Below are 26,344 nucleotides of genomic sequence, written 5' to 3'. Positions count from 1 at the left end.
TGCGAAATCGCGATACTTGCTTTTATATATACGTATATAGTCGGGATATTTATTTAATATTTGGTACTACCAAGGAAGGCGAGAGCGTTCATGAACGTGATGTTTTCGTATTCGTGTCCTTTTTGCGCTTCGCTCGCGCGACTCGACGACATTTCTCCCTCCTCGCGGGTGAGAGAAACTTGAGCTTCGTTCGCGTTAAATAAATAATAGTAAACGCGCGGCGCGTCAACGCGAGCCAAGCTTCGCGGATCTAAATTCAATCGACGTGGTCGATCGAATCAGTTACAACTTGCTCACGACTGTTTTTACCGAGTTTCATCGAGACGGAGTAACGTCCGGTAACGTCCGTTAAATCCGCGGCGGTGATCGCCCGACTGCGTTTTCCGTCGGGGTCCCTCTCTTTTTTTGCCGTTACCGTGATGAATGAGCCGTCGATGTAACGCACGTTAATGGGGACTCGAGAAAGCTCGGTGAAACCGATCATCGGAGCCCGATGGAAACGCGTGTCGCACTCGCGAGCGCGGCGAATTCATCGCCCTCGCGAGCAACACGCGCGGGAAAGATGCGTGAGAGACGATCGATATCTTACTTATCGAACTGGAAAAATACTAAGTAATCTCGCTCCTAAAATGTAAAGTACGCGTATTTTGAGCAACCGTCTCGCGCAAGTCGGCCTTCCCGGGCAACGCAAACGTCCGAAAGACGCGGTAAGAGAGTCCAAAGAAACATTCCCTCTCATTTCTCGGGCTTCTTTTGGACCTCAGGGTCTTTCGGACTTTTGCGCTGCCCGGGTTCTTGCTTCCGGTCGGATGGAGTCAAACGATCGGTCTATCGCGGGAAGAAATAAAGAGCTTTTGTATTTTGAAGAATCTCATGGCGTGATCATAATCTCGCGTAATATCCGGAGCCACGGATTTTGAATTGCGGGTAAATATAAATTTACGTTTGAGGTCGACGGTACGCGCGATCGCTTCGGATCGACAGATCCTCTGCGTCGCGAAGCGCGATCGACGGATCGACCTCGGCGAGTCTCTCGAATTCCGTGTGTTGAGTTACTTTTGGTCCTCGTTCTGCTAAGTGAAACGCGAATTTTCGTTGCTAGCGACGAGCACTGGCGCGCCCGGGACACTTTCTTTCCATCGATGCCGATCGGCCGAGTTTCTTCAGTAGTTGTAGGGCCCGTACTGGGAACCGTGATAATACGGTCCCGGATACGCCGCCGCCGGTGCCGGATATCCGGCGTACGCGTACTGCTGCTTCTGCGGGTACACTGGAAAAAAAACGAAAAGGGAGATTAGACTCGACCTGACTTTGCTTCTGTGATAAAGGAAAAAGGTACGGTTCTCTTAGATAAATGAGGTAGTTAACGTAATTCTTAAACGAGATGATACGATCTATTCTGCTACGGTTAGTTTCATGAAAGTCAAAGGATGAAATAGGAACAAATGTTCACTACTTTATAAATGACACTAGATAAAGCGATGGTTTAAATTTACTCCTTTACTTCACAGGCCAAAATGTGTGTTTACCAAGGTATATGCTACGTCATATGTAATCGTTAACAATATATGTTTAACACGTTGAATTGCTGGATCTAATTCGCTAATTGTCTCTCCGGTAACGCCGGAATGAAATTTTCACTATTGATCCATATCTCACTATATTATATAATATAATTAAATTATGCAAAATTATTATGTAGTACATTTATTATTTTAGACTATTATATTAATTATATTTACAGAATTACAAATGTTATTTTTTACAAGTTTGATGCAGTTTTTGAGTTTGGTAGCGCCGATAATCGATACGGCATTCAACGTGTTAGAGAGTATACGCTTTAATATTAAAAAATATATATTTATTCATGATATAAAGTTGAAAGGACAATGTCGACCTTGATTTTATCGAGGAAATAATTATTTTCTTATTTTATATTTTCTCTTTCATCTCTCTTTCAATCACCCTTGCCACATCTTCGAATAATTAATCCGCCGAGAAATGCATTTACTGTTCCACAAATTTCTGAGCCGATTTCAAGAAAGACTTTGCATCCGGCATTGCGAGACGCGACACATTTGTTCTCTCCGTCCTGCGTATAAATTGAATCCCAGCATCGATAAGTCAGTGTATGGGGCTGAATGCGCAAACACGGAAATTCCTTTGCGGCTAGAGGTCGGTGGGTGTACGGAACGGAAAATTAGGCAAGTATGTCGCTTTCGAGCGTCTACTTCTGGATATCACTGGTTTTTCCGTTCTTTTGCTCGAAGAAAACAACAATTATCTCACACGAACGTCTATTTCCGCGTGACCAATTTTCTAAAGTTACTTGTAACATCGGACGATGACCGAGGATCGCATTATGCAAAGATTGTAAATAAGATTTTTGCATAAGGAAAGCGATAAGAAGTTGTTTGAAAAAAGAAAGAAATTTTGATCTCGATTAAATTCACATTTCCGCGTATATTTATTTTTTAAATAAAGTTCATGGAAAAAGCACGCGAGAAAAACTTTGAAATCTTTTATACATTTTAAGTATAATCAATATTTCTGCTACCACAAATGTGTAATTTTGTAAAACAAAACTTCTCATGAGATTGATCTCTTCAAATGTAAATGATAGAGAAACATTCTTATATTGGAAGGAATTTTTACAATGTGCATGTGTAACGGGAGAAAAAGTAAATCGCTGAAAATGTTAATCATTCGGCGTTGCGTTTTCTTCCTAAAAATTTCGAAATGCATTTTTACGACGGTGTGCAATTCTGCAACCCGGTCGATCATCCGGAGGAGAACTAGAAAGTTTCCTTCAGGATTAGAGCGTGACAGTGCTCCGATCCGCGGTGGAAACAGAGCGTGAGGCGAACAAGTAAAAGTCTCGCGAGAATGAATATTGGCCGTTACCTTCCACGCGATTATCAGTGGAATTTGATAATCGACCTGGCTAAATCCGTCGCTCGGAATCGATCTCGATCTCGCTTTTTATCCTCAATAATCACCTATATCGCTAATGGAACACAATCGTTGCACCCGACAATCAGTGGCATTCGTTTTTCATTGATACGCGTACGCGTTTCCGATCTATTTTCAATAAAAATGCGGCCTTGGCGGTATTAAGGTATCGAGAGCATATAGATGCAAATTTTTAACTCGGCAGACCAGTAATTTTCCGCGCGGCTTTGCTCCTCCGATCATATTAAAGCTGTGGGAAAATTGCGTAAAAACCAAATCTAGAATCTCGCCGTGCAATTCGCTGCGATTTCAAGTTAATATTCATCGGAACTAGTTTCGCGCGCGGCCTCGTTTTTCGCGCTCGCGAATTCGCAGCGAAAACTAATGTTTTCGAAACATCACCGGACTCTCTCGCCAGTAGGATTAACATTACATTACTCAAACGATACGTGGAGAGAGAGAGAGAAAGAGAGAAAGAGAGAGGGATCGAGATCTTTTTATATACAAGGCGTTATTGGGGTCGAGTCTCTTGGTTTGTGGATATGAGTTATGATTAAGCAATTAGATTAATCTTGTTTTTATGTATCATCATTCAATTAGTTCACGAAACTCTCTTCAACCTTGGGTATATATTACAACCGCTTACTAATATATATAATCTGAATATCGGATAAGCTAAATCCTGAAATAATGGGTATTATTTCTCATCCAATATTGTTCCTTCGTATAGATGACAGTATCCATAAAATAATACGCCTGATCGCGCTAACAATAATCGTTATGCGCCAATACGGAAGCACTTGTGGTAAACCCCGTACAGCTATTAGATACTTACAAAAAAGTAAATAAGACTAGAAAAACCGTTTAACGACATCGCCTGCTTCCGTGTTGACGCTTCTTCTTCTTCTTCGATTGAATCCAGTTAGTATAATGACGAGATCGTTATCCTCGTATCAAGGAACGTGTTCCTTGCGATCAAGCCCGATGATCGTAAACTAAAGTTAGTAGAACCACCTGGTGCACGCGGAATTCGACGTGGCGATTTCGTATCCCGGGCGATTTCTTCCGAGGAAGATTACGATATCTATTGCAACTTTAATTACAACCATAAAATTGTCCGATCAGGGACAGTCTCGATGTTTTTTCGAGTGCTTTAAACGGTATCGTTGATATCAACCGCTGTTTGAAACTAAGGCTAAAATTATCGATTTGAGGCTTAAGTCATATTTATATAAACAAGTACATTACACAATTTAATGATCAAATCGTATTAATATAATGTACAGAGATCAACGATATTAATGATTTAACCAGGATGTGATGAATGGAGAATCGACATCGGACTGTCAGAATGTTCGGACGTCGTCAAAAGACGTAGCGCGTTGCATAGCGATCAGGAATTGAAGTAATCGCCAGATAGTACGCCAGTCGAATATTCCGCGCGTAGTCGGCAAAAGCAATAGTGTTAAATATGTACCAGGCATGAGGTACTGCATGTTCATCGCCTCCTCGCGCATTCTCTCGCCCCTCAAGCAAATCGCCGCGGCGCTAAACAAGATCGCGCTGACCAACGACCAACCGACGCCGACCCAAGCGACCACGTACGACCAGTCGTACGAGATTAGCGAGTTGTCCTTCAGGACCTAGACAGTTTTTCCCCCGCGTGCCGTGCCGTGCCGTGCCGTGCCGTGCCGCGCCGCGCCGGGCGTATATAACAAACAAAAAGAAGAGATACGGGGCGAGTTAGTTCGGCCGTTTCATGGTTGTCGTGTCACCTGGCATGATGTACTGAACGTTCTGGGCCTGCTCGCGGGCACGCTCCCTTCTCAGGCAGGATGCCGCGATCAGGAATAGCGTCATTGTGCCCAGACACGTAGCCACCCCCAGCCAGGCGAGGTAAAACGACCAGTCGTACCACTGAGCCGCGTTGTCCCTTAAAACCTGCGGGTAAAATTCGGTCAAAATCCGATGTGTATGATTACGCCTGCCACCTCGGCCACGTGGAAGTACTCGATGCGATCAGGTGCCTGGAAGAATCTCTTCGTGATGCAAAATAAGCGAAATTTGTCTATAAGTCCATTACGTTTATCATTCTGCGGTTATTAGTCTGTAAAATCAATTAGCATATTGACTGCAATTATGTTATTTGGAAATTTTTGGTTCTATATACGAGAAAATGTATCCGACAGTACGTGATTTTGTCAAATCAAGCGTACTCTTTTGGAAACTGTTTAATATTAAATTTATTTAATATTTAAGAAATCACCTTTTTCGCTTATCTTGGCATAGCAAAATTGGCGTGTGCGCCAAACGTTGATCGGTTGCGGTTGACATTTAGAAAATCGTGCAAATAATTCAGACGACTCAAGGAAACGATGTAAAATCAAGTTGAGGCAATTTAAATAACCAATTAACATACCGTATAAATTCCTAGTCTTCTGATACGATTGGTGTAACAGTCAACGACAACGTTTTAACGTTTTATAGAGCATTTTGATTACATTCTTGTTAACAGAGTTTCACAAAGTAAAATTGAGTACTTACGTTGCTCCATTGCTGATAATATTCTTCCCCGACGATTTTCTCTTTTTCATAATACTCGACGCCGTGCCACAGGCCCATACCGCCAGCACTTAGCAGGCCTGCACGACATAAACAGGTATAGGTCCAGTAATATTACAATAAAGAACTTTTATGAATATTCACGAATTTATGATTCAATCTTCCCACGGTCGCCGTCTAGAAACTTTCTCCGCGTATTTTTATTCGTAATATCGTCTATTCGTCTCCAACAAAAAAGCTTTACTTTCTTCATAGACAAACTTTTGCAATAGTCTAATTCGCGAAGAGCAAAACGAAAGAGAATGTCGGATATTTTTGGAAAAAAAGAATCAAAAGAAGTGTACTGACAGGCGAATAACATCAGAATTGCCGTGGCCGTGATATTTCCTGGTGATCTTCTCCAGCAACCCACTACTCCCGTCCAGAATGCCGAAAATATCGCGAGAAAGCCGACCATGAACAGAGCTATCACGGATCTCCCCATATCTGCAACAATGATTCAGACCTATTATATCACTTCGCACACGCATTACAATAAGAAAACCTGCATCTTCTGTTTCCACATTGACGAGAAATTTATTATGAATATTTTTGTGAAACTATATACATATATTTTTTTCCCAAATCGTTTGCTGTTATAAACGCGTTCGCTGCCACGTCAGTCGTCAGCGAACTTTCCATTCTCGTCGCATCGGATAGCAACGTGACCGAATTCTGAAGCGTCTATAATCATTCATATTTATAAGAGATATAATCGTACTGTCTCTCACGTACGATTAACTCTTGCGATGTCGCCTTTCGACGTAACATAAACGACATGGTATAAATATACGAATTATTTTCCACATTAAGACATTCCGTATTAAATATATACTACACGGGAATATATTTTAATTTCTTTTGTATTATAAAGTGAGTTTAAGAATTTTTTAAATTGTGATATACGTCAAGTAGTTTACAAACTTTTAACAAACCAAGTCTTTATTTATGAATCTATTTTATTCCAAACAGAATTTGTAATAGAATTATTTGATCACGTTGCATTAACGATATCGGAAAAATTAATAATGGAAGGAAAAAAGGACATAAATTTAACGTGTATTCAATTTTACAAAAATGATCGAACATATGTAAATTTTTTTCTAGTGAAAGTGTGAACGTGTGACGAATATTGATTTTTCATCCTGATTCAACGCGACGAAAGACGAAATTTGTTCGATCGCGCTATACTTACGTAATCGTGCCATTGCGTCGTCGGAGAAGCCCCTCGTTTGATTTTCTTCATCGGGAATGAAATAATCGATATTCATGCAATGCGTCTCCACGGGGCTCAAATAAGTTTCAACTGCAATCAAAACAAAAAACAAATCATGATATAGAATATAAGAATGTGATACAAGTGCACGTTACAGAGTGAATTGTATAAGCTATTTTTGATTAACTTTACTTGAAACTTTTTTTATTCTTCTATAATCCGAGCAAGAAAACTTGTGCTCTTTATTTGTATTGCTCGCGTGAAATTGATGATTAATATCTCTTTAATAAATAATCCTTCTCGAGAGATTGTGGATTCGCGAATTGCCTTTACCAATTATGAGAAGTAAGAAACGTTTTACCAAGAAGCGCATATTCTACGCTTAATTGGCTAATCGTCACCGACGTTCTCATTCCACCGGCCGCAAGATACGCGGAGTCAATGTTCATCCAACGGCCGATCTTACGACATCGAGAATCGAGGTGCACTGCATTTTCTAAGCGAGATATAAATGCGGAGTCCTGGACCGCGAAATAATATTTTACACCTGCTGAAAATGACGACGTTGTAATTTACACCTTACTGTGACTTATCTGGGAAATTCATGTCACTTTAAAGAGAAGGCTCTACGTCGAGAGCAAAATGTGGCTCATTGCAGTCCGTTACTAACAATAAATCACATAAAAATAACAAAAAAAGATTAATTGGAATGGGGCAATCCAACACAAGATATATATATTTTTAATTAGCCTGAGAATTCGCAGGGTCTTTATTTCGCCAACTTCTTTCGCAAATACATTTCGGAGATGTTCTGAGGATTTCTGCGTATACAGAATATCATAAGGATATCTCATTATCTACGATTTCCTGTAGATATATACGTAATGTAATAATGAGCGACCAGTTGCTGATCGTCGTGTCCGTTTGTTCTCCGGTTGCGCGCGGAGGAGGTGCGAAGGATCCTTGAAGACGCGTCCATTAGATATCCCCGTGTTCTCGCGGGGAATTTACTACTGGGATTTATCAGCGCTTCCCACAGCCCCGGCCGCGCGCGTCAGGCGAGCGCGCGCCTCGAGAAGCACGCGACCCAGAATGCAGAATACGCTATCGCCGGGCGCGAAGTGTGCGCGGTATGCTTTTACCTGTATATACTTCGCGCAGCGGGGATTTATCGCGCACGGAGGTCTTTCGGCTCTTTCGCAACGGTACTCCCTCGGCGAATCCTAATCCACGAAACGCCACCTTGGCACGTAGGGGAAAAAGGTGTAAAGACTGTAAAGCAATCGCGCTTTCGCGGTCTCTTTCCCTGGCGAACGCACGTCTCGCTTGACGAGCCGAGACAATGACATTGTCTCGAAAACGTGATTCTCCGTGAGCCTTCAGTCAATCAGATCATTGTCGCTATAATAGAATTCAGGCGGGACGCAATCTCTTAGAAAATTTGCTCCAGGACTCCGAAAGTTTCGCAATCGTATTTTAGGCTAAATAATATTTTTTTTTTTTTCAACTATAGATTTATCTCTCTCTCTTTCTCTCTCGTCTTTTTCTTTCGATGATTATCTGTTTTTGCTTCATTCTTTAGTTGTAACTGATTGTGAGTGAAAGTATTTCGTTGAAAAGAACTGCCGAAGCTAAGAAACGGAACAGAATGACGTTTTCGAGTGATTCGATCTTTTTTTCTAATTATGATTTCGCTCAGATCCTTCAGTCAGTTAACATGCCGTTATTTATCTTAAATGTGAAACGTCCTGCGTTTTCAAAAACTATTAACGTTTTAACGTTCTCATTAACGAAAATTGTCTTCAAACTTTATAAGGATACTACAAGTTTTTCTTCCATTTGAGGCATATCTGCGTACACATAAAATATACCGGTTGCGAGAATTACTCTATCAATTCGCGGCGCAAAATTCCGTTACCGTAGGGCCGGAAGTGAGTTTTTCCGGAGAAAGAGCCCGGACTTCACGGCCGGCCTCCGCAGGGCGAGACGTACCGTTCGAGATATTTGAGATTCAGGCGACGGACGACGATGCCGCGCGGCGGCCGTTTCCTCGACCCTCTTCGAATCTAGTTTCGCCTAAACGAAACAAGGCGCCATGCCAAGATCGTTGACTCGCGCCTAACTGTACACGCGTTACACTCCTCGCCATTCCGGAAGAGGAGTCGTCGGCGACAGTATGGTGATGCCGAGCGACCGACGGTCGGCGAGGAGGGCTCCCCCCTCGTGCTTTTCATCGCGCATCGCGCGTCGTCGCGCGATACCGCGAGAGGTAGATAAAAGTCGCCGGACCGGTCGTTGACTGGTTTCTTCGAATTTTTCATGTGTGCACTCTCGCGACCGTACGCGCTGACCTCGATTTTCGGCGTTGGCCGACACGACACCGCACCGGTCACGAGACCGTACAAGAGTGACGCGATACAAAGTCATCCCATAGAAATTCCACGTAACGAAATATTACCTGGTGGGTATCAACAGATATGCCCCACAGGGTATCTTAAAGTTTGGATTTGTTTCGTAAACATATAGCGGAATAGATATATATTTTTAATAATGTAATACACTTGATATGATTCGTTCATCAGATATAAAATAGATAATCTCTTTAAGTAATGGGTTAAATAATTAATTGATACGAGAGGGAAAGATATTTTCTGAGAATGTAATTAAACTACATTTCTAAAATGTGTTTAGTAGTTAGAGATAAGATATTTCTTCTTGTTTCCGATTTAAATTGATTAAAGAAATATATATTGCACATATTAAAAAAAAACTAAAATAAAATAGGATCTTTTTTAATTTTGTTTCAACAAGAAAGGGATATTTGCTTTTCCTAAAAGAAAACCGCGTGCGGATAGATTCTTTACAGCAATTCAAAATTATATCATAAATGCATACAAAATATTGATGCATGGATATTCAATATGGAAAAATGCGCGGTTCTTTTAATTTTTCACTTAACATTTCACGCGAGATCGACCGCGGATTTGTTTGGGATTCTTCCCGATGCAAAGGTCAATCACGCGTCCCTAATAAATCGAAGCCGCCGGAAGCGGGTCTCGCCGGAAGAAAACGGCATGCCGAAACCGATAAGGTGTCCTCGGCGAACGGCATCGGTCGGTGAACGGTACCGCGATACACGAGCGATGCACACCGATCATTTCGATTGTTTTCCGGCCGAGCGACGAGAACGAACTCTCGCCCAACGATTTCTTCGCTCGCGGACCGCCGCGGATCGGTATACCGACCGATAGAATCGATTCTCACCGATCCGGCCTCGATACGCTCGCCTTCTCCTCGCTGTTTTTTTTCTGGTCCCACGATACCCGCCGAACAGGTACCTACACGTACCGGCCTGGCGCGAGCGTATTTTCGTTCGCGAATCCGGTGAGAAAGCATTGTCTCCGCCGCTTTCAGCATCCCGCTTCGTCAGATCGTATTTTATCCGAATCGGATCGTCTGGCTCGATCGTTAACCCTAAGTCGTCGTCTATTACGACTATTAATCTAGGATCTGGGACTAGTTCAGGTCTCTTGAGGACACCGGCGTTATGTAGGGTAATGAAGGCGATTACTCTCGTGTCCAACTAATCTGGTAATGGAGACAAGGCGACTTGTCACTTTACCAAGGGAGGTACCGCTACACGTTGTGTAAGAAAGCAACCGATCGTTACGATCTTCACATCCTGACCGTCGGGATTTTGGGACGGCAGTTTCACCTGCTGTCCGCAATTTTTAGCGGAGAAGAATTTTGCGCATGTAAAATATTCATGTAAATTTACATGAATATTTTGCATGCGCAAAATTCTTCTCCGCTAAAAATTGCAGTAAATTTACATGAATATTTTACAACTAAGAAGCTAACGCGGTTTTTACGTTTTGCTTATAAATGAAGTGCGTTATGGAAAATATTTTTAATATCTTTTTCTTTTCGTCGAGTATGATCTCTTTCGCTCTCACTTAATATTTCTTAATTTCTATAATTTCTTGACTCTTCTAATTGCTTGTTGTGATATCGAGTTCATTATATCGCTCGCCACGCCATAGTAACATCTCTATCAATCTTATATTTTATCTTTATTTTATATACAAATCTAATTCAAGCGCGTCGGAAGACTTAATCTCAATAATTGCTTCATTCGTTTTAAATCGATCCTATCTCGAGAAATCTCGTCCGTAACACATGACATCGACACACTTTCCTCGCGTTCACCTCGGAATTTTACTGAACGTTAACCACTGTTTCCTCCCTACGACGGTTCGCTATTGTGCGAACAACAATGGATTTTATATGACCGCCCTAATGTATGTACGGCCCGCATCCACACGGCTAGCCATGGGTACGTTTTCACTTCATAGTGCGCGCGGCGCGTTTTCCCTTCCCGTTCGAAGAATGTGCGCAACCTGAAACTTCCGGGAGAACTGGAATCACCTGTACCGCGTACCGGACTTGCAAAAGTATACTCGCACGTATATATTTCTTTCTTCATTCTTTTCCTTTTCTCTTCCATTTAATCCCTCGATCTCCGCGTCGTCTCGAGAATCGATTCGTGTGACTTGCGCGACATTTTCGGAAATCTAACTTCAAATCTCGATTTCACGGAAAATCGCGTGCCTTATCGGATTCAGTATAATACAATAAGAGATTTAAAATGCCAATCCTGCATGATTCTAAAAATAGAAATTGCTTCAGACGCAGCTTGCATAACTTCAGCGGCCGAAGAGCGAAATATGCTGCTTCGCATTCATGGTTATACATTTTTGTTATTAGAGCGTGATCTAGAATTGGGTCTTATTGCGTCACGTTACATCTTCTACTTTTCGTTATTCGCGTAACACGGTGCGCAGACGCGGGCGACCGTTTATTTATGATATTTTTCATCGCTTAGCTAAACCGATTACAGCACAATTTGATTGTATGCCACGCATGCTTCGCGACGCTGACGCTTGCACGGAAATCTCCAATTATTACGTCGTGGAATGAACGTTGCGTGATCATCGAGGCACGTAAAAATCGATTTCACGATCTGTACGACGTAAAAAAAAATGACGTTTATCGTATATCGGCATTGTTCTAATTTATTTTAAGAAGATTCTCAAGCACACGCGTTGCAGAAGCTAACGCAATGGATTTTGTAAATCTGAAATGTCGCTCATTAATAATCAACTTTAAGATTAGAATCGATTTTTCCAATGCTGATTGACTTTAATCGGGGTTTAATTGTACTTCTTTGTTTAGAGACAAAATTTAAAAGAGCAAAGAATGATTGAACTATGATTAAATTTAATCAGCATCGAGGGAACTGGATCCTTGGACAAACCCAATTTGATTAATTTATACTTCGTGACCTAGATTTGTATCGGAATTCACTTAATCGGCACATACTTCCTGCGATGAACGTCAAAGTGATTATATGATATTATGGCCATAATCGGGTTAATTGCGTTGATTACGGATTTAATTGACTCGGTAATTCTGAACTATGTATCGTCGCGTTTGATTACGTATATTGCAGTTACGTATCTGATTCCTATAATTGGTTTAATTGTCCGCAAAGACACAGACATTGTTGGATTTCTTCATTTATTACCCTAAAAATACCGCGACATCTCGCTGAACGTTATACGACATACACCATGCGTCATTACCGTAGAAAGTTTCTAATTGGAAAGGCGTTCCAAGCCATAGAGCGTTATACACGATGCGAAATTACGCACGAAGAGTAGGATTTGATCACATCCTTGTGCGTAACCTGCGTGCTTTTATTCCGGGTTTAAATGCCAGGATTTTAACACATTCACCGCCACGACGGCGGCGGTCACCGGTGGCTGTCAATTTTAATTTCAATTTTTATTTTTCCTCTTTTTAATTTTTCTCTAAATTTTTTCGTCCAAATTTTTTGACCATTTCGTCCAAATATGTTAATGACTTTATTTTTTTAATTTTTCTATTGAAAATATTCACTCGAACAAGAACTTTTACATTGTTCGCTAACTCGCTAACGTGCAGTATATTGTGTATTCATATGTTTATTATAACTTCAGAACACTTAAACTCTTTTATTCACTTATAACAAACTTTAAGAAATAGCTTCCAGGAAGGGAGACTTATAAAAATACTACGAAAATAAATTTGCATTTATATCTGGCCAACTTTCGAGGAAATTTTGTCCTCTTTGCTTCGACCGAATACTTAGACGCGGCTTGTGTTTCCAAGGCATTAACACGCGGGCGATCGGCCGATCGATCGGCACGTCGGCTGTTCGTTTCGCAACGACCGCGATCGCAACGGTCCACTTACGATGCGCAGCACCGAAAGAAAAACGATCACCAAGTCCTCGCAACTCCAACAAGTCTTATCGTCCATTAAGTAATTTAACACGAGGCTTCTCGCAATCGATACCGATGCAAAAACCTCGCGCAAGTCGATTCCGCTCGAGGACAGAATTCCGTATTTCCGTCATTACTTAGGCATTTCGTTCGAGATGACGTCTGGAAAGATGACCGCGGCGGTCGTTCACACAACATTTTTGCCGTCGCGTAAACAGCTAGCGGACGTACCTGAGGCGTTGCTCAGAGTTGACTCCGATTCGATTGACTTTTTCGATGCGTTCCTGTCCGTCATAAATTTGCTTGACGATAATATCGCGTACATAATACATATCTATTTCACTACGATTAGGAATTTGTTTGAAAGTTTACTACAAGGCAGACGGTTTAACTTTAAAAACATGCATGCGTATATACTTTAATATCTTAATTTTTTCTGAAGATATCTGTTCTCGATAAACAAGAAAGAAAGCGTCGTTTTACGATCTACTACATCAGTACTTTTCATATGAGAGCATAACACTCGGCTATTGCGCGGTGATGAATCCCGGGATGGGAAAGCGTCGTGGCTATCGGGTGAAAATGTACCTTTCTCCAAAGATTGTGCGCGTCTATGCGGCTGATTATAAACTGTTAACCTATTACGTGGGGATCGGATAACCTGCGACATTACGAGATTGTAACGTAGAAAGTTTCCTAAAGGCCGCGTGAGGGGTGTCGTTGAACGAGGAACTCGGGACTCGGGACCTCGGGAAGATTTGTCGATCTTAAATCGCGAGTATTATCGCGGACGTTGATCGAAGGCGGATAAAAGACGTCAGTCTAATTCTTTGCAGTGTGTATTATTCAACGTAATTACGTACCCTATACCCGCTGACGTAATATTATAAAAATAATGCAAACAATTACACAAGCAATCTCAAAACTTTCTGCAAGCACGAATATTGGATTGGCAAAATGCAAAATTAAGTTAATTGAGGTATGCTTGACGAAAAGAAAATATTCGTCAAATCAAAAATAACATTTAATTAAAATAACGGAATAATTATTGAATTGCAACTCTTTCGGGATAATACGCCGAGTTCCTCACAATTTTTATCAAATCGTATGTTTTATTTATTAAACACTTGTTACACGCCATTCCGCGTGGGAATTCTTACCTGTCGGTGGCCTCTCTTTGGGATAGCATATCCTAAATAGACCCTGAGTCCTCGTGTAATAATAGTACTTCGTGTTCATTTGCTCCACCAAGTGGCTCTGCTCGGCATGCTTGCTCGCGTATTGCTGCAACAGAAAGAAAAACCGTCGTTAAGCGTCAAATGTCAAGTTTTAATATTCAACGAAAGTTGCAACGCGCATTATTAACGATGATGAAGTGAAAGGGCAAAGAACAAAGTCGCGGCGAATAATCCGCCTTTTAACGGAGAGAGCTACCGGACGTGCGTTTTCGAATGCAGATGAAGTATACGCGCTCTTCCTTTCGCGAAAATGTTATTATCGTTAGAAAGTAAGACTACTCGCGTTCCTGCGATAGAACATCTGTCAGAATCTCTCCCTCTCGCGTTTTTAGTGAAAGAGACCGCGAGCGACTTTGCCTTCTCAGGATTTACTCTAAGGTTTATTAGTTTATGCGAAACTATCTTATTAATACTTATAGTTATTAAAAATCCAGGACGCGGAAAATTAATGACTTAGAACGGATTGGCGATACAAAAGTCTGTGTAATAATATACGCGCTCTTCCTTTCGCGGAAATGTTATTATTGTTAAAAATAAATATCAAAAATGTTGTTATGGTTAGAAAAAAAATACCGCGTTCTTGTTTTTAGTGAAAGAGTTTTTAGCGAATAACGTTGCCCTAAGAAGGAACATTCTAATTTATTAGTTTACGGGAGACTGTCTTAAGACTTAATTATAAAAATCCAGGGCGCTAAAAATTAAAATACTTTTAATTACGGTTTTAAAACGGGTTGGCGATACAGAAGTCTGCGTAATAAATCGTAGCGTGACGCTCGCGCGAGTTTCGCAGTCACGTTAAAGAACCGCCGATGGATGAAATTACGAGTGGAGAAAACGACGACCAATTTTATTTCGCATCGCATCGAAGGCAATCGGATATTCCACTATATAGAGTCCGTCCACGATGGCCCATAAGAATAACCCATAGAGAGTGTTTACTCGTGCGTGTCGACAGGCAAGTTCCGTGCTTTCTTGCGTTCCTCGAGGATGCGTACTTCGCGCGCGCATTGTCCTCGAAATTCAATTGCAATTTCAGATCGTGATGCGGTAGGCGAGCGTCGATTTCGTCCCCATCGGCGACGATCTCATAGTTGGTAATCTTATACCCATTCGGGGCTCGTCCACGGCGAGCAGGGCTTGGATCGTTACGATCTATTTTCTAGAAAGTCCGTCTTCGATTTCCCGATTCAACGTCTGGTAGAAAGTATAAATGATATACCGCGCTATATACGCGGGAAATCTTAACGCATGAATCGCGACGCGTGTCGGCGACGGAGAGGAACATTTCCGCGAAAACACGCTTGTTCGTTTTACCTTTGCGTTACACGAGTCCGCTTCTCACGAGGCATTTCGCTCGATTCGTTGTCCGCCGATCGCTGATAAAACTGTTACCGCCGTTTAGCGAAAGCGTTTCTTTCAACACTCGTTTTCGGCAAAACAATATCAACGGTTCTAACGCGGTCCCCGCGCAGTCCTTTAACACGATTTAACAAGTTTTTAACTCGTTTCGAAGGGCCAGCTAATTTAGGATTAGGCTTTCATATATTCCCCCAAATTATTTAAAAATTGTTAAAATTCAGATTAATCTCGTCTCTCGAAGAAAAATAAGCTTCAGATTAATCAAATTATCAAAGTATATTTATTAGCATAATTCATATAACAAAACGCTTATTTTATTAAAATCTTAAAATGCATTTAACGTGAGCTTCGTATTTACTTTGTTCTACAGTAATGGCAGAAAGTAACATCGTATCTACAGGTGGGAAACGTTAGTCGGAGCTTTATCGCTCGGCAAAGCGATTAAGTTTACGCGACGGACACACGGGTTTGCACAGAAAGCAGAAACACGTTTGCGCGTTGCGTCTGTCAACAACGACGTGGCGATTGGTGTTTCTGAAATTCCTACGGCCTACGTTCTTCCTCGATTACCAACCGATAATCGTACGAGCGTGACGTACGCTGATGCTGATGCAAGGCTCGATTCAACCTTGGTGAACACCCATGCGTTCCGAGCAGCGGTTCTCTCGGAAAGAACGCGCAAGGTGAATAACGATGCACGTTCGCCAGAACGGTTCCATTTTGTTGCCTTACGCGCGCAGATCGAGTAACTTTGTATTATAATAAATCGAGTAACAAAATTCTATTATCGAATATTAAAATCATTGTCGTCGATTGACAAACGTCCCTAGATACAAAATATCAGGAGAGAGAAAGAAAGGTGGTTCAGTAAAGTTGCATGACAAAATTTTCAAGTATCGAGAAATACTGATTTTCTTCCGTGCACAATGCAGTTATTTAAAGAGAGTGTGTTCCGCGCGCGAAAGTTTCTGCGAGCAACAGGTGTTGTCTGAAAATGCAACACGTGAATCATCTCGTGACGGTACATATCGCTTACGCGGAATAATCGTCGCTCGCGGTTGGCGAGTAAAAAGGAAGAAAGGAGGACTCCAACGAATCCCGGTCTCGTCTAGGCCACGCCATTCTGCTTTCACGTTGTTATTTCGCCATTGCTCGCCTCAAGCGCGGGAATATCGTCGAGTCCGGCTGATTTCTTTGACATAGAAAGGAAAACCCGCCGTGGTGCTCCGCGAAGACAGTTATATTATCAAATTAAGAGCCAGAATCCCGTGGCATTTTGTCGGAGATCGATCTACGCTGTGTACGTTTTCTACATTTCTGACACAATTCCGCTGCAACATCACTCCTGCGATGTCAACGCGCGAGCATTTGCAACATATTTTCACTTCGTGACATTTTAACGCAACGTCGTAGCCGATTGTATCGCGGTTTTAATCGCGGAGGGAAGCGTGATAATTATTGCAGCAACTAGAGGTGATTATGCAAAATATTTGCGCGCGCTCGCGGAAATGGACAGAGGATAGCTTTCACTAAAGCCTGTCGTTCTCGTCCTCATTCCCGGCGCCGGACAAATTGTTATCGACGCCGCTTATATCGGCATCGGTGTAAATTGTCGAGGCGTTATCGGCTTGGTTGTGAATTTGCGTTAAAAGACCGAGGGAGGCCGGTTCACCTCGTACGCGAGCAGCGAGATTTTTCGCTAACGAGCCACGTTATAAGTTGCGTACGGCAACTTTCATTTGAATTTTTATTCGCCGGCTGGCTAACTCCACCAGTCGAGATCGTGTCGCGATCGTTTTTCCGACTCTGCGCGACTTATTACACAATTCCTTGGCGAATCTGAATAATCCCGCCGCCGTTGTGCCGTCAATTATTTGAAGGGACCGATATACAGGCTTGCGCGGACACCGCTCCGATTTGAATGACAATTGATGTGATTTATCCTATTTCCGGATGCATCTAAGAATCTCTTGCATTAATCCGTCACGCCGGACGGCGAAACGGATTGTTCAATCGGCTAATGCGATTTCGCGTATTCGCCAACATCGAGCAGCCCATAATCGACGGAGCCTCTCGTTTATAAATTATTTTTCTAAATGTTGAGCAACAGATTCTTATATACTTCACTATTTATATCGGGCATTTTTAGTACAGTTATTCCCTCTATTTAATTCCAAAGTTATTTTATAGATTCTTTGCCAGTCATATTTACATCGGCAAGTAATGACGACATATCCTTTCTATTTATAATTTTGAAAGGTTTTTTAAGTTAACAAACGTAGTTTAAATATATTCTTCGCTTTCGCGGGGCGCTCAGGTTAAAATCACCAATTACCAATATACTGAAAGTTTGTAGAGTCAGAGATAAACAGAAGCCGAACTCAATACTTAATAAAACTGATATATGAAGCATTGAGACTTGATCAAGCCTCCTTTCTCTCTTTTATGATTTTCTATCTAGAGATGCAATGCTTGTCAATTACGTCGGTAGCAGTGCGAAATTTTGTTTCGCTAGAATAACTCATTAATACATCGAAATGTATTAGGTATTGGAGCGGTATATTATTCTCAACGTACAAGCACTACTTTGACGCGACTTTTGCACAACTTGTCTCTGCTGAATACGATCAGTGTGATATATCGGCTACTAAGTATATTGGCCGAAACGTTTCTGCTTTCTACATCTATCCTCTTATGTAAAACTCGCTCAGCGTGTCGCTATCTGATCGTGATAAAAGTCGAACGCTTTTCTCGAGCGTCGAAAGAAAATTTGCCTGGCACGGTAAAACTGATTAAGACGAATTACGTCGCGTGTGTTGCGAAACGCTGTATCGGGAACCAGCGAGGAGTATAAGGAGTAAATAATCCCCGATTACTTATATTTATTAAGTTCGCGGACGTTGCATTTTCGCGCGACAAAAGACGGTTGGAGCATCTTCGTCGACGCGTTTGGACAGGAAGGATATATCGTGCAATACTCGAGTTTCTCCGGATTGTTTCGCTCACGAAGCCGACGTTACGCCATTCAACGTCTTTAAAAAGCGCCGCGAATCGCGGCGTCTTCGCGGCCTTGAAGAGGCCTCCACGCGCGATTCGCGACGATCCCCTTAACAGGCCTCAACTAACTTAACTTATCGACAGATACGGTCGTGTCGATCGATTCTTCTTTAAGAAACAAGTTTACAAAACAATGTAATTGGCGTGATCGACGTAATTTCGTGTATCTCGTTGTTTTCTATAATTTTTTTACCTAATATAACTGCCTGTGCATTTGCGTGAGTTTTATTTTTAATTTTTAAATGCCCGAACTATATCGGAACGTACTCCTTTCGCAGCGAACCGTAATTCTCAAATGTTATCCGCGAGAGCTGTTTCTCCGCTTGTCTCTCGAATATCGAGGCGAATTCAGGTGCGCGCATTCCTTTCCTCGCGCGCCCAGCTCGCCACGTCACCGCGACGCGGTTCTCGAATGAAAGTACAGTGACTATACTTGATGAATATAATGCCGCGTGTAACGCGCTACCGTGCGCACCGCAGGATAAGTGCTAAACGGACGCCTTTATACCGGCGAGCAAATAGGGATACAGCGATGCAATCAGCTCGGTGCAACGCAAGCGGACGCTCCTGGCCGGCAGGATGGTGCGCGCATCGCGTAAACACACGCTACTCATTACGAGTAATTCATTATTAAAGCGGGAGCGGCAAGGTGAAAATTATACTGCGCGCTCGTAGGTAACATTAAATTTGTATAAAGGAAAATTCAGTGTTTCATACACGCGAGATTTAAAAAATATATATTCGATCTCTCAAGAGTCTCTGATGCCTCTTTCCTTGAACGTAATAATGCAATACAGATCCAATTCGTAGAACCGGTTTTTTTTTATCTTACAGCCTACAGCCAGAAAGAACATTCCAATTAAGATTCTCGAATACCTGGTCCTTTCAATTAGCGGTTCTTCTTATATAAATATCCTTGTCCTTTTCGTTCCTACTTTCAAATATCAGGAAGAAATGTCAAAGTATCGAGAACTAAATCACTTTCTTCACAATATATATTCTCGAGTATATATTTTATGTATATATAAGCGAAATCTGGAATTTATCTTCCATTAGGTGATATTCAATGCGGACAGCGTGCACGAAACCCGTTAAGACGGATACACGTCGTTATCCGTCTCGTCGAGATCGCGTCCTTCGGAAAATCGCTGTCTCTACGTCTCCTCGGCTTAAGGATCGCCGAGGTTGTCATCGGGTCTCATCCGACAATCAACGGGGGTTTCGTTAATGTCGGGAATTTACACGCGGAGTCTTTTCCCGTTAATCGACGGCTACCTCGCGTGCGCTCGATGCGAGGTCGCGTCCCAGGGGGGACGTAAGGTGCAGGGGCCCGCGGAATTATCACCTCGCGTGCGTGCTGCTCGCGAGGAGGCATCCGAACGCGCGTCCGCTCGCGCCTACTCTCGTCGGGATGCGCCGCGCCGCGCCGCGCCGGCGCGGGCGACATAACTGTACGCGGCCGGTTCTCCTCGACGCCTCTTCGCCACCCGAGCGAGGAGGCGAAGTAGCCAACCGGCCGGTCGTCCAGGTCTGGGGATCGCGCGGTTTCCTCTGACGCGCAAAAGAAAATAACAGAGCGTCACGCTGCGCTGCGTCGCGTCGCGAGATCCTCTCGAATCCTGCGCGTCCACGATTCTCCGTCAAGAAGTGGATTAGTGGGTAATTTATGGATGACACCAGCCAATCTCGAACCGATCGATCCACGCGGAAGAATCGATGCGTAAATTTTGAATGGAAACTCGACTGAGGTGATGAGAGAGAGAGAGAGAGGGAAAGAAAGCCGAAAGCTTAACGGAGAATTCTCTTTACAGTAAAATCTTTACAGTAATTTTAATAGGATGCTTATTAGCTTCTAAGTTAACTTGATTACCGATTTAAGTAGGGGTGGGAATTTTACTGTTCCAACGGAAGCTGTGTTTCAAGTCCGTCAAATAATCGGTGCAGTTTACTGAGTTTACTAATAATAAGTTGGAAATATGTGTATCAAATACACAGAAATATTAATAGGCTATCAAAATCCAGCTTGGCTCGTAAATGGCATTTCTTCTAAAATTGATTTAATGGAATTGCACTGACCACTGATCGTTAAATTCGTAGTGTCGAATTATACTCAATTTGAGTTATTTTTAATCATTCCTATAGGTCCACTGCTTCTATTCAATATGTCTATGTCATTAATTCAACTAAAACCAATGAAGTTAAAATAATACTGTTTTATGTTAAAATAATAAATTTTGACACACATATGGTAGTTAAAAATAACAAAATGTTATCTAACTCTAGATATTGATTTAAATTTCATCCTTTAATATTTAACAGCGTACGCAGAACTACCGAGCACAGAATCCGGAAAGTCCACATGGGATTTCGATAGAATGCCAAATAAGTTTAAAGACGAAAAAATTTTGACGAAATACTGGAAAACTGTTTCAATATCGCGCAGCTCTCGGATTTGCGACGTGATCGTTTGAGATAAAATGGAAATCACGCCTCGCGAGAATGAGACACGGGCAGATTCTTGTCGCGCGCGCGGCTGTCCATTTACGCGGATTCGCTCTCCCGAGAGAGGAGAGCGTGCTTGCGTGAAATCTCGCGATCAACGGAAGCTCGTCTCTCGCGTCTCTCGATTCTCGCGCAAAAGGACATACCGCGCGATCGGCCGCGCGATCGGCGCACCGAGCCGAACAAGACTCGTCGAGTCAACGCGCTGAGAATGGGCGCGGCTCGGAATGTCGATCGTTCCGAAGGTATACACGGGACGAGATATCGGGAGATCGAGACGAGAACGAGAGAAAAAGAGAGGAGAGGAGAGCCGCCACGGCCGGCTGAGAGAAAGAGAAAAGCGCAAAGGAGGAACGGGATAAACGCGAAATGAGATTCCGCTAACGACGAGATAATCTGATTTAATCGGGCGACAGGTCGTTATTGCTCCAGCTGCTTGGAGTAATAACGACAGCGGGTACTAACGTCAAACGGAGACGCACAAATAATAAAGTTTCTTCGTGATAAATAAAAGAAAAACAAGGAAAACAAATAGAAACTTTGCCTGGTCAGTAAATAATTAACAAAAATGATTTTTACTTGATCCAAATTATTTAAGTCCCGATGTTTCGTTGGATTTGGTCCTTCTCAAGCGTAAGTCCAAGTTAGAAATAATTTTAAAAAATATCACACAGGATGTTGCATCGTAAGAATGATCATTAATCGCGGAACGCTCTGACGAATTCGTCGTACGATGATCGTATGTTTATATATATATATATATATATATATATATATATATATATATATATAAATTGTGGTTCTCAAGCATAATAGCTTAAATACGGCCAGATGATCGTATGTTGAATGGATACGCGGCACCTACATGCTGGATGACGCGTAGCAACGCGCGCGTCCGCGCATCTGTCATTTAATAATTTCTATTCTTACGTTCGCCCGTGGATATGATTTTTGCGTTGCACAGGAAATTACATCAACGTCGGAATATTTCGCGTGCGCCGAGCTGCGTTTTGCGTCGAGCCGTGGCGTAATTCGCTACGCCAACGAATCGATTTATCATTCGAGGCGTCCTATTAAAATGCCTCTCAAGTCGGAACTAAAAATTTTGATTCTGTAAAATTGAATACCCCAAAGGATCTAAATCAGAACATCCGAGAAAAAACGCTTGAACGTTCGAAAACCTCATATCTTTCGTTTCAAAAGAATCTATCGTCAGACAAAAATTGCTTGGATGTGCGAAAGAAGGAATGCGGTCACTTTGCTCGAACAAACCTAAAGTTAATTTAATTGCACAATTAATTGCACGAATTACAGGTCGCAACAATGGGTCGCGTTGCAATTGTTTTAATCGTCGAATCGACGATTTATGATTAATTGCATCGATTATTCAAGATGCTTGGTTGACTTGATATTTTTGTCTCAATCGATTTCATTTAGATAACATAGACCTTCTTAGCATTGACTTCGGTATTAAAAAAAAAAAAACGTCCGCCATGATCAAGTTAACTGAAGTTTCTCGTTGAACGGAATCAAATATAGGCTTTCAAGCACCTCTCGCTAGTGTTCGTTGGCGTCTTCCTTAAATGCCACTGACATCTTTCCGATTCCACGAAGAACTCGTGAGAACAACGTCCGACTTTCAACGACCCTAGAGGGTAAACTTGACCTTCGACCCGTGCGTTCACCCACAAGAAGGACGGCGGAAGTCGCGGGAAATTCTACTTCCTATTCTCCCCCTTCTCGAGGAAGAACGCATTCCACTTGGATCTTCTAATAGAGATTACGCAATCTTCCCGCTAATTAATGCTACTTTTTGTCAGGTTCGCTAATTAATAGTAATTTCTATCGGCCCTGTTCTCAATTATTTGATCGTATATTTTAACTAAAAAAATTCATCGTGTGGAATAGTTTTTTATATCCTGTCTCTTGTTATGAATTACTAATTTCGAAAAAGCGAAGAAATTACACATCAGACATTTATAGCTTGTTTCCGTAAAGTATATTTTACCCGCTAGGCAAGCGTGAAAATTTCACTAAAATAATTTTTTTCTTCTAATCCTTAAAAGCATACTTCTCTCTAAATGGAGCCATACGAAATATTGAATTAATTTAAGTAACCGCTTAGTCTTTAAATGGCAATCGCGTCGATTGCGAGTAATTTTAGTGTATTTATTTTAAATATAGTTCATAGTTCAAATTGTGGTTACTCAAAAGCACGATATATAATAGCAACGATAATACGTAATCATAGAAATTACTATAATGATCCGTTGACTCGTCGTATATTAGTAAATATCTGTTGTGTGATCGGAAATGGGATTATAACGATGTCGGAAATTGTGTCCATTAACGCGATACAATTTACGTGTCGCTGCGTGGGCCATGAAATTGTTATCAGTGAGAAGAATAAGGGGAGGGGGACTGGAGAAAGCCCAAGGACCACGGCCGCGCCGCAATCGAGTTTCTTCGCGGCGTACTCGCATCCTTAAGGATGCGGAGGATGTGGAAGAAATTAGATTCACGAGCGCGCACGGGCGGCTGATGACAGCTCCGGCCGTCAGAAGTAACGAGATCCGGATGCGATCCAACTTCGGGCAGGAAGATGGCCATTTTCATAAATGATCGAAGCCTTCGCTCGGCGCGGGGACCGTCCGCCGATTTACAGCGGCAGTTTCATCAGAATTTGCATAAAAGATCGAGAGAACGCGGAGCGGAGTGGAGCGTGTCCGCGGCCGAACCGAATTAGCTTCAAATCAACAACGACGCCGATCACCGATGACGCTCCGCGACATCGTCGCGCAACATCGCGAGGATCCACCGTCAGATCTCACGCTTTCACAATCCACTTTGACTTTTTTTTTTCTCTCAATGCCTCTCAGATTGCATACATTAACGCGACGCCGCGCCGAGTCCTTGCAAACGGGCGAACAATTTCCATTGTGACGCGTTTCTCATAAGAGATTCCTCGATGCGCACGTAGAACGTACTCGCGACAGGAGTCGGGTGTCTTATCTACTCGTCGCGGCGTCGTCGAGATCTCCTCTCGGCGCGATAATTTGATAAGAAGTATCCTCGTGCCTTCGCACCTCCTTCCGTGAATTATCTACGAGATAAAAGAAAAACTTTCCTCTTTAATTCTTCTCACGAGCGCGTGCATCCTACCTGCTTTTAAATACAGGTGACGCGGCGAAGATACGATTGAAAGGAATTTTTATCTGAAACGTCGGATACGAAGATACGCTACTTTGGAAAATCCTTGCTCGTTACTTTAGACAAATCGGTAAGATAGTATGTTTCCGGTCGAATGGGTTTTTTTTGGAATGCGGAGACACGCATTTGTGTAAAAGAAAAACGCTTTGAGCGCTTTCTCGAGGAAACGGAGAGGCGAAAGAATTTGTGTTTTAAAGTAAATCAGTGGAGGCATATCTTAAGGGACGCATCCATAATTTTGGAATACATATCACTGAACTCATTGTATTTGAAGTTTATCGAGATCGGAAGTCAAATTGATTGGATTTTTGTTAAATTATGTGACATATCGTGACACGAACAACGCACATCCTTTTTCTAGATATTTTTAAATATTTATACACTTTCTAATTCGAGGCCATTCCTACGGACATATGTTAAAGTTAATCGGTGTTTACATCTAATTAATTTTGCATCTGACAATTAGAGAGCAAACCGAACTCGATTTATCTAATATTTATGAAAATATCTCGGCGCGGAAATGCACTCGAATGCGTCTATTATCTTTTTCGATGTTTTTCCAACCAGAAATGATAAATCAAATCGACTTTAATTCGACTTTAATTCAACGTTGATGCGTCAATTCGAGTACTGGTATTTTTATTACCTTTGACGTCATCATAATTGTTTTTATATGTTAATTGAGTAATTACGAATATTTTTCTATAAGATTTCTATGTCTTTCAGCTAATTCTATATCGAATACATAATATATATATGTACATATTGTGCTTTCCAACTTTTTGTATTAATTTGATGTAGAGTGAGCCAAAAGACAATAGAAATTTTACAAAAATATTTGCAATTGCTCAATTTACATTATGTATCTTATGTAAAAACAATTATGATGAGATCGAGGATGAGATACAACAAAGATACTTTCCAATCAGTATTTATCGACGTGCTGAAGTAAATAAATCTATCTATCTTAATTAATCATTTTTGTCAGAGAAGCATCCTTTTCTGTAAATAAGCGACTCGCGTTATCTCTTCCACTTCTGACTTTCGCGCGTCTCTCTCGCGTCTATCCAAGCGCGAAGCGCGATCTCGACAGAGCTGAGGCAGGATCGACGGGACGCCCCTCATCTCGGTATCGGGGAGGATCGGATACGAACCTGGATCTGAGCGCGCTTGACCTCGGTGTAGAGCCAGTTGTCCGTGGAGAAGGCGATCGCCAGGAGGGCAGTGGCGATTATACCGGTTATGGTGGCAAGAGACAGCGTCACCGCGGAGCACGGCATCTTGGTATTTTATCTTCGGTATCTTCTCTCTTCCTTTCTCTCCTCTTCGTCGTCGACGGGGCCCCTCTCGGTCTTCTCACCTTCTTTCTCTCTCTCTCTCTCTCCCGTCTCTTCCGTTAGCTTCACCTCGCACTCACCGCGATTACGTGGTGGTCGATGTACGTGGGCATCAGCGCGCACACGAGGAAGGAGAGGCTGCCACGAAGAGCGCACCGCGAGGAGGAGAGCTGGACCACACTTCGGCGGATTTTGGAGAACGCGGGGGGCGCGCGCGCGCGCGCGCACGACTCTCACGAATCCCGCGGGATCGCACCGAGGGGGTGCGAAAAAGGGGGGAAAGGGGAGGGTTCGACTGGGGGACCTCCGGGTGTACCTCCGTGCCTGGTATCCGCGATATCTTCCGCCGTCCTTCAGGATGCGCGCTCCGCCGCGATGCACATCACACATGCACCACCGTTCCTGTCGCAACGGCAACGATACTAACGGCTCGACTCGACTCGACTCGCTCCCGACTCACCTCGAAGGAAAGCCAGCCGGAGAGCCGGCCGAGAGAGCAAGGAGAGAGAACCGGACCCCAGGTGGGGATGGACTCGTAGCCTCGGG

General features: G+C 42.6%; 1 protein-coding gene across 2 annotated transcripts; it reads right to left on the bottom strand.

Annotated features, from left to right (window-relative positions):
* LOC112466249 lies at window positions 1-26,344 on the bottom strand. Of its 2 annotated transcripts, none has more exons than XM_025034251.1 (7): window positions 25,616-26,344; window positions 14,256-14,379; window positions 6,749-6,859; window positions 5,863-6,000; window positions 5,497-5,594; window positions 4,728-4,893; window positions 1-1,270 (listed from the first exon to the last, which is right to left on the bottom strand). In XM_025034251.1, exons 1-7 carry the CDS (start codon window positions 25,739-25,741, stop codon window positions 1,164-1,166), a joined length of 870 nt encoding a protein of 289 aa, XP_024890019.1. In that variant the 5' UTR covers window positions 25,742-26,344; the 3' UTR covers window positions 1-1,163. The 2 variants fall into 2 exon arrangements, with proteins under 2 accessions (XP_024890019.1, XP_024890018.1); XM_025034250.1 differs by lacking the exon at window positions 4,728-4,893 and adding an exon at window positions 4,430-4,595 and having other exon boundaries at window positions 25,616-26,320.

This window comes from Temnothorax curvispinosus, unplaced genomic scaffold (genome assembly GCF_003070985.1).
Source record: "Temnothorax curvispinosus isolate PA1 unplaced genomic scaffold, ASM307098v1 QBEX01016011.1, whole genome shotgun sequence".
Taxonomy (NCBI): Eukaryota; Metazoa; Arthropoda; class Insecta; order Hymenoptera; family Formicidae; genus Temnothorax; species Temnothorax curvispinosus.
The sequence above is the reverse complement of the archived record's forward strand: the minus strand, read 5'-3'. Positions and strand labels throughout refer to the sequence as shown.